The 9054-nt window shown below is 49.6% G+C and overlaps 1 protein-coding gene across 1 annotated transcript in view; it reads left to right on the top strand.

Annotated features, from left to right (window-relative positions):
• Nucleotides 1-7031, top strand: part of igf2bp2a (insulin-like growth factor 2 mRNA binding protein 2a) — a 15041-nt gene extending 8010 nt beyond the window's left edge. The window contains 7 exon segments of the mRNA XM_060040164.1: nt 1436-1573; nt 2243-2311; nt 2840-2962; nt 3745-3819; nt 4362-4493; nt 5643-5756; nt 6478-7031. Coding sequence (XP_059896147.1) covers nt 1436-1573; nt 2243-2311; nt 2840-2962; nt 3745-3819; nt 4362-4493; nt 5643-5756; nt 6478-6582 — 756 coding nt within the window. The 3' untranslated portion in view covers nt 6583-7031.
• The last annotated feature ends 2023 nt before the right edge of the window (nt 7032-9054 follow it).

Genomic DNA, 9054 nt, shown 5'->3' with positions numbered 1-9054 from the left:
TGTGTGTGTGTGCATGTGTGTGCCTGTTTGTTTGTGTGCCTGTGTGTGCCTGTTTGTGTTTGTGTGTTTGTGTATGCGTGAGGAGGAAGCCATTACGAGGCGAGCGAGAAGCTCTGACTCACGCCTCCCCCCCCCCCCCCCCCCCTGCTGTGAGTGTCTGTGTGCCTGCTGGAGCATGCCGCGGGTTCCCAGCATACACCTGATATCCGCCACCGCCGCCGCCGCCGTCGCGGTAGCCGCGCCGCAGAACGGCTAGTCTTTCACACAGCGCCGGTGACATCATCATCACCGTGGTGGGGGTGGTTGGTGGGGGGGGGGGGGGGCAGCCTGTGGAGGTCAGAGCTGCTGACGGGAGTGGGCGGAGACTAGGAGGAGCGGGGTAGCATGTCATCGCACGTGTGTCTACTCCTGATTGGATTAAAGCCAGTGGGAGATTACCCTTCTTCTCCCAGGGCTAATATTGGCGTCTTGAGGCCTGCTGGACTTGAGTCGGGGGGGGCAGCTGACAACGGGCTTCAAAATAGACGGGCTTTTATGTCATGGAAATGTTTATTTCTTGAAGGCTTCTTTGCGTCGTAAACGAGGGCTATTTCTGGCGCTCCGGCGACACAAAGTGATGGTGTATTCATTTCGGTCCCTTGTTGACGTGTGTATCTGGGTATTTAGGCGTGATGCATCACACTGCGAGCGGTGCGCCCGGTGCACGGTGCGGCGGACGCGCTGTGTGTACTCTCTCTCTCCCACCGGCCGGCCGTCTGTGTGGTGGGCCGCTATGGCCATCTAGCGTGGCGGTGTGGACGTTGCACTGAACTCACACACACACACACACGCACACGCACACGCACACGCACACGCACACACGCGCGCGCGCATGAACACAAACACACAGACACATCGATGTGTGCACACACACGCAAAAACTTGCACAGACACTCACACAGACACTCACGCACTTAATACACACACAGACACTCACACAGACACACACACACTCAACACACACACACATACACAAACAGACACACACACACAACACACACTGACACACAGCCACACACACAGCCGCTCACACTCAACACAGACACACACAGACACTCACACTCAACCCACACAACAGACAGGAAGGAGCAAGAGAGAGGTGAAAGCAGACCCTGTTGTGTCCGTCACGCTTCCAGGAAGCAGGAATAATGAGGAGAATAAGGACTGGAAAAAGGGATCAGCGGAGTCTAAACGTCTCTGTGTTTGAACAGTCGGTCGCCCGCCTTTCACGTGTACTGTGTGTGTGTCTCTCTCTCTCTCTCTCTCTCTCTCTCTCTCTCTCTCTCTCTCTCTTTCTCTCTCTCTCTCTCTCTCTCTCTCTCTCTCTCTCTCTCTCTCTCTCTCGCTCTCTCTCTCTCTCTCTCTCTCTCTCTCTCTCTCTCTCTCCCCCCGACAGCAACAAACCAACCTAACCGCGGGCCTGAACCTTAATGCCCTGGGCATCTTCTCCTCCGGCCTCTCAGTGCTGCCCCCTACTGCCGGACCAAGGGGCGGCGTCCCCCAAGTGGCACCCGCGGGATACAATCCTTTCCTAGTGAGTTCCCCTCATTCACCTCCTCTCCGTCTCACTTCCTCTGCATACCATCATGACCATATGTGGGCATGTTTTTGTTTTTCATTGTCACTTTTCCACCCTTGATTGAATCCAATACCACTTGTGTTTGTCGTAAAAGCGTGTCGAGTTAATCCCCGCTCCCGGCCAGGAAGTCCTCAATGTGGGGTAAACCAAGAGTAGTGAGGTGCTTTTGATGTACAACAGTGTTTTGACTGGGGGGGGTTGTATTCATCCGGTCGTACACAGTTTGAAACCACACACAGAATCCCCCCCCCAGCCCTCCAGGGATGACTCAGTTATCTGTAACGGTCTGTATCATCTGCCGCTGAGACGAAGGCCTCTGAGGCAGAGCTTCAGAATGTATTGTTGTCGAGCTCGTAATGTGAACGTGTGATTCATTCACCCACCCAAATTCCCCCTTTAGACGTGTGTGTGTGTGTTTGTGTGTGTGTGTGTGTGTGTGTGTGTGTGTGTGTGTGTGTGTGTGTGTGTGTGTGTGTGTGTGTGTGTGTGTGCGCGCACGTGTGTGTGTGTGTGTGTGTGTGTGTGTGTGTGTGTGTGTGTGTGTGAGATCGCGTGACAGTGCCTCTGGGTCCATTCCTGTATAATCTGACGGGTCTGTGTTTCTTGTTTGCGTTTCCGTTTCAGAGTCACTCTTCACATCTTAGTGGCCTCTACAGGGTACCGCCAGCAAGTACCCTGCCCCACCAGCACTCTGTAGGTCCCCCCGCCTCCACCCATTGCACACAGCCAGGAACCTCCACCCTCTTTACACACAACTAGGAACCTCCACCTTTACACACAAACAGGAACCTCCAACCTCTTTACACACACTATTAAACTAAAGGGTGCTGTTTTCCAAGCATTCAGTATTCGCCCAAATGGAGGAAAAAAACATGCATTACCGAAATCATAAAAAGGCTCTAATTTTGTTTCTTCCTTCTTCTTGTCCTCCTTGTCCTGCTTTTCCTCAATTTTGCTCCTCTACTTCTTCTTCTCTTTTTCCTTCTTCTTCTCTTTTTCCTTCTTCTTCTCCTTCTTCTTCTCCTCCTCCCTCTCCTCCTCCTTCTGTTTCTCCTTCGCCTTCTCCTTTTCCTTCTTCTTCTTCAACTTCTCAACTTCCTCCTCCTCCTCCCCCCCTCCTCCTCCTCCTCGCCCTCCTGCTTCCCCTCCTCCTCTTCCTCCTCGTGCTTCCCCTCCCCCTCCCCCTCCTCCTCCTCTTCCTCTTCCTCCTCGTGCTTGCAGCAGCAGGCTCCAGAGCAGGAGGTGGTCTACCTCTTCATCCCTACTCAGGCTGTCGGGGCGCTGATCGGCAAGAAGGGCCAACATATCAAACAACTGGCCCGCTTCGCTGGGGCTTCAATCAAGGTGGGCCTCAGTCCTCCAGTCCCCCTCCCCTCAGACAGTCAGACAGTCAGACAGTCAGACAGACAGACAGACAGACAGACAGACAGACAGACAGACAGACAGACAGACAGACAGACAGACAGACAGACAGACAGACAGACAGACAGACAGACAGACAGACAGACAGACAGACAGACAGACAGACAGACAGACAGACAGACAGACAGACAGACAGACAGACAGACAGACAGACAGACAGACAGACAGACAGACAGACAGACAGACAGACAGGCTGTTGGCTGTAGGCTAACCCGCCAAACGTAAAAACCCTCCCCATGGTGTCTCTGTAACTATGCACTCTAACTTCCCAGATGTGGTTTCAGCATATGTTATCGAAAGAGAGAGAGAGAGAGAGAGAGAGAGAGAGAGGGATTCCTAGAAGTGCTGACTGCGGGGGTTCATCCAACACAGACGACACAACAAAGTGTTTGAGTGGCGGTGGCTCTGTCATCCCATTGGCTCCGCTGCGAGGGCTGGGGTCTGAGCTGTCGTCGTCGCCGTCCCCCCAACGCGGAGTGTGTAGTGTTTACAGAGTGTGTAGTGTACAGAGTGTGTAGAGGGTGCGTGGTGTGTGCAGAGCATCTGGAAGAAGGATGACTCACAGTGACGAAGCACCAGGACAGTGCATCTGTCTGTTGTGGGGGGGAGAGGGAGGGTAGCATTGATGTGGACGCGAATACACTCAGCCCCCCCCCCCCCGCCTGCTGCTCTCTAAACACCTGCTCCTGTGTCCCGCGAGTCAGATCGCACCTGCAGAAAACCCAGAGGTGACCGAGAGGATGGTCATCATCACCGGCCCGCCCGAGGCTCAGTTCAAGGTGAGACATCCACGTTACGTTTACATCGAGGGCGTTTAGCAGACGCTTTTAGCCCGGGAAACTTAGACTAAGTTCATTTTTATCCATAGCGACTTACAATAAGTTGATTGGTCCGAAGAAGGCGAAACAATATATTGTGTCGGTAGAGTAAGGATGTTTATAGAACCAACCGTACAACAAAGATAGCTAGGATAAGACGCTACACAATGCTAAGTACTATTTTTGAGTGCAAGGACGTACAAAGTACATTAAACACATTAAAAACATTAAAAATAGGGTTGTTTTTAACCCATTTTAATTAGCTCATTAATTATAAAAAAATAATTAAAACCCATTGTGTTTTGGGAAATATCAGCAAATACCCAGGACAGTACAGTTTGCGTAGTGACACACTTTAAGAAGTTTTCATTCCAAACTCTGTAGTGTCTATAGGGCTGTAGTTTGGTTTCCGATGTACCCCCAGTGAACCCCTATGAACCCCCAGTGTACCCCCAGTTTACCCCGGTCTCTCTTCTTCACCTCCCCCCCGCTGGGTGACACAGGCGCAGGGCAGGATATTCGGGAAGCTGAAGGAGGAGAACTTCTTCACGGCCAAAGAGGAGGTGAAGCTGGAGACCCACATCAAGGTTCCCTCCACCGCCGCCGGGCGCGTCATCGGCAAGGGCGGCAAAACCGTGAGTCAATTCGATTCAATTCAATTTGATTTGTATTGCCCTAAATCACCATTACAGCCTCAAAGGGCTTAACAGGCCAAATATTTATGACAACCCCCTGACCCACTCTCCCACAAGGGCAAGAAAAAACTGCCTTTAATCCTCTCGCTTTCTACAGGAATTGTTCCTGCCATAGATCCTGAATTAATCGGCAACTAACCCCGAGTTCCCAAGGAAACCGTTTAGGACCTTTATCAGTGGAGTGGTTAATGGTCAAAGGTGAAATGTTATACCACCAGGGGTGAGTGGGATTAGCCGCTACAAGGCCGCTACAGGCCTCAAACGCTTTTAGAGCTGTCTAAAACATCCAGCTTCGTTAGAGTACCGTCCTTTCCAGGGTTTATGTGCGGGTTCGTATTCGAGTCGTTTGTCACTCGCTGGTCCGCCTTCTGCTGCGGGGTTCGCAGCGGCGTGTTATTCTCCTACACGCCCCAGAAGGGCTCTGTGATATCACATCGTCTACACATCACTGCAGCAGAGTGTTTCACGTCAAAGTGAAGTACGGCTGAGCACAGTGGAGAAGGAGCGAATAGACTCGGGGCTCGTAATGTGTGGTCAAAAGATTACACGGTGCAGTCTGCCGGGAGAGAACAGTAGCAGCACCGAAATAGAACGGGTGATGTTTAGAATGTGGGAGTGAGACATCCTGAGCTCTCACCTTCTGATACCAGGTGTTCAGAGGGATTTGTGAAAGGTAAACAATAGTTTATTAGGGCCATTTTGAAGTTAATTGAGCGAATATGAGGGAAATAATGTGTTTGACGTAGGAACATAGTTGGGGCGGCATGTGGCTAAGGAGTTAGAGCGAGTTGGCTGGTAACCGGAAGGTTGCTAGTTCGAACCCCCCGGCTCACTTCCCGGAGTGTCGCGGTGGCCTTGAGCAAGACACCTCACCCTAACTGCTCCCGACGAGCTGGCTGTCGCTTTGCGTGATTGACACCGCCGTGAATGTGTGCATAAAAGGGTGAATGTTAGGCAATATTGTAATCCATTCACCATTCACCTAGTGGTTCATTGCCTCCGTATTTCTACTGAATGAAGTATTACTGAGGGGCTACGTGAGGCAGTAATATCCTGGGTCAAGGGTCATGACCTCTGTGTCTTCTCCAGGTGAATGAGCTGCAGAACCTGACCAGCGCTGAGGTCATCGTTCCACGGGACCAGACCCCCGACGAGAACGACGAGGTCTTTGTGAAGATCAGCGGCCATTTCTTCGCCAGCCAGGTATGTCATGTTTTTAACGACATCTTTCACGTGGGAGGCTGAGACAACAGCAACACACACACGAGCTGGTGTGTGAATAGTTGGTGTCTGTGATACGCGACATATAAACGTTAGAAAGGCGCTTCTGGAGGCAATTTATTCTTCTTAGTATTATTATGTTCTTTTTTTTGATTTAACCTTTATTAAACCAGATTGGTCTCATTGAGGTTTAAAATATGTTTTCAAAGAGATGCCTGGCCAAGACAGCAGCATACAATACAATACAATACAATACAGTACAGTACAGTACAGTACAGTACAATACAGTACAGTACAATGCAGTACATTACAGTACAATACAGTAAAATACAGTACAGTAAAATACAATACTATACAATGCATTACAATACTGTATAATATAATACAATACAATATAATATACTACATTTCATTACGATACAATACAATGCAAAACAATTCACTGCAATACACTAAAACATAACCATTGAATGACATACAACACCACATAAGAAACATTGTTCATTTCACTGCTTGTTTACGTCATTGAGACGTTCAAACTAAACGTTGGACGTCAAACCGTCTAAACTGAGTCCACCAGCGCCGTCCTCCACTGTTCTGTACGGGATGTTTGATCGGCCCGGTCTGACCCCCCCCACCATCGCCTCCCCCCACATCACCCCCCTCCCACCCCTCTCCCCCTCCCCCCCCCCACCCCTCCAAGACTGCCCAGAGGAAGATCCGGGAGATCATCCAGCAGGTGAAGCAGCAGGAGCAGAAGCACCAACAGCAGGGAGTCCCCGCGCCGCCCGCCCACCCCACCAAGTGACCCGGCCTCTGGGGGGGCGCTCCAGGGGGCGACCAGCCAATGAATGTAGCCCTCCCGACACACGGACACGGAGACGATCCAATCGAAAGAGAGAGCAACCAGGAAGGAGGAAGGAAGGCCGTGGGGGACACGGCGGGCAGACCAGCAGCACGGGAACAAAACCAAAGAACTTCATTGGAGGGGACGGAGTGAGCAGAATGCTGAGGGCGTAGTGTGCACTGCCAGCCAGGGGGGGGCGCTGATATATACTTATACGTTAAAAAAAAATATATACAAAAAAAAAACAGAAAGGATAATAAAAAATAAGAATAATAGTAATAATAATGTTGATGATGATGGGGGTGATAATATGGAGAATTGGACATCTTTACAGTTAAATTCATTAAAAGAGGAAAAAAAAAACGACAAAAACAATCAAAAGAAACTTTGAAAAGAAAATTGACTTCGCCCTATTTAACGTTATCCCGTTAGTCGGACTAACATAGGCCTAACAGACAGCCGAGAGCAGTGCAGACCGCATTAACACGAGCACGCTGTGATGGACGTGTTTGGGTGTAGGGAGAGCCGGTGGTAGCAGCAGACGCTTAACTCACAGGCTGTGTGATGCTCAGATCGCAAGAGCAAGCAAGTCATCTTTGTGGTATCATCGCAGCGTAGTGACGTATACTGATACACATGGACGGTATGTCATTTTCTCTAGTGGAATAACCCAACGGATGACAGGTCTGTACTTTCATTACGTTTCCAGAGACGAGGTGGCAGCAGAGCTCACGGTCACACTGGTTGAGATTTTTTTTAGACATCAAATTTAACTGAAACCGGAGATTGGTTCTAAGTCTTTGAAAACAAGCCTGTGTGTGTGTGCCAACGCAAAGGATAACATCCCTTGGAAATGTTTCTTACAGTTTATATCAGATGACTTCACTTATAATAAGCTCTCTCATTTCTTCCATTTCCTTACTTTTTCTATGCTTTCACTTTCTCATCACTCTCTCTCTCTCTCTCTCTCTCGCTCTCTCTCTCTCTCTCTCTCTCTCTCTCTCTCTCTCTCTCTCTCTCTCTCTCTCTCTCTCTCTCTCTCTCTCTCACTCTCTCTCTTTCTCTATCACCTGGCATGTTGTTTTTGACTCAAACAAATGGAGTTCATGAATAATCTTATCTGCAGCCTTTTGGAGTTGACTGCCACGTTTACCAGAGAGGTTTTAAACACACAAGAGGAATTTTTATTATTTTAATTTTTATTGTACTATTTACCAATGAACTAGTCTCCCTTTCTGTGTGCATTAGACTGTATATACATTCATGCTTGATGTCCTGGACTAAAAAAAAAACAGAAAAAGAAAGACAATTATTATTATTAAGAAAAAAGATGGTTCTAAGTAACATTCAAAAACGAAACCGATGGATAAAAAATACTGACGTCTTAAAAAAAAAAAAAAAACACGCTTGACACCCGTGTTCTGGAATGTGCACCCACCATACGTTCTGCCTTAAGTGAGCGTTCGGACCAGCTCGGAGGGGTTTGGGGGGGGTTACATCCAGGCTCACCCTGCTCTGAGCGAGAGCGAGGAAGAGGAGCACAACAAAAACAAAGGGTCGGGTGGGGGGGGCTGGGTATCACGAGGGGGGCACTCGATAACCTGTGGCACGCACACACACACACACACACACACACACACACGATGGCATCTGTGTATGGCTCTGACCCTCCCTCGGAGTATGGAGCGTTCTGACGGGCGTGACAGCTGTGAATGTACAATATGCAGCCTTTTAGAAAATCACCACCATGCCCTGTCCCTGGTGCCGGGTCGGGGGCACACCCGAATGTTCTCACTCTCGCTCTCTAAGTTTCTCTTGCTCTCTCTCTCTCTATATATATATATCACTATATCACTATATCTCTCTCTCTCTCTCTCCCTCTCCCTCTCTCTCTCTCTCTCTCTCTCCCTCTCCCTCTCTCCCTCTCCCTCTCCCTCTCCCTCTCTCTCCCTCTCCCTCTCCCTCTCTCTCTCTCTCTCTCTCTCTCTCTCTCTCTCGCTCTGCCTCGGTGCTCTCCGTGGCCCACTGACCCGCTGCTGTGCACCTGTGGCTCTGCCGGGGGCGAGTCCCTGCTCGCCCCCCCCTGGAGAGCACGGAAGCTTGTTGCCTTATTTGACCCCCGCCGCCGCCACCTAGCTCACCTTCCAGACGCTAAAGGTTAAACCGCCAACACGCACAGCTTCCTCCCGAGTGTGTATGTGTGTGTGTGTGTGTGTGTGTGTGTGCGCGTGTGTGTGCGCGCGTGCATGCATGTATGTCTGTGTGTGTGTGTATATATATAAAAAAAAAAAAGAGAGAGTAATATTTATGAATCTATTTTTTTCCTATTTTGTGATGAGAGCTATTGATAAGAAACTTTATTTCTCAGTGGGACACTGCCATATTACTTTGAAGGGAAGTGTTTTATTCTTGAAAAACTAGACTATGAATAAT

This window comes from Gadus macrocephalus, chromosome 20 (assembly GCF_031168955.1).
Source record: "Gadus macrocephalus chromosome 20, ASM3116895v1".
NCBI lineage: Eukaryota > Metazoa > Chordata > Actinopteri > Gadiformes > Gadidae > Gadus > Gadus macrocephalus.
This window is presented reverse-complemented; position numbering and strand designations above follow the sequence as displayed.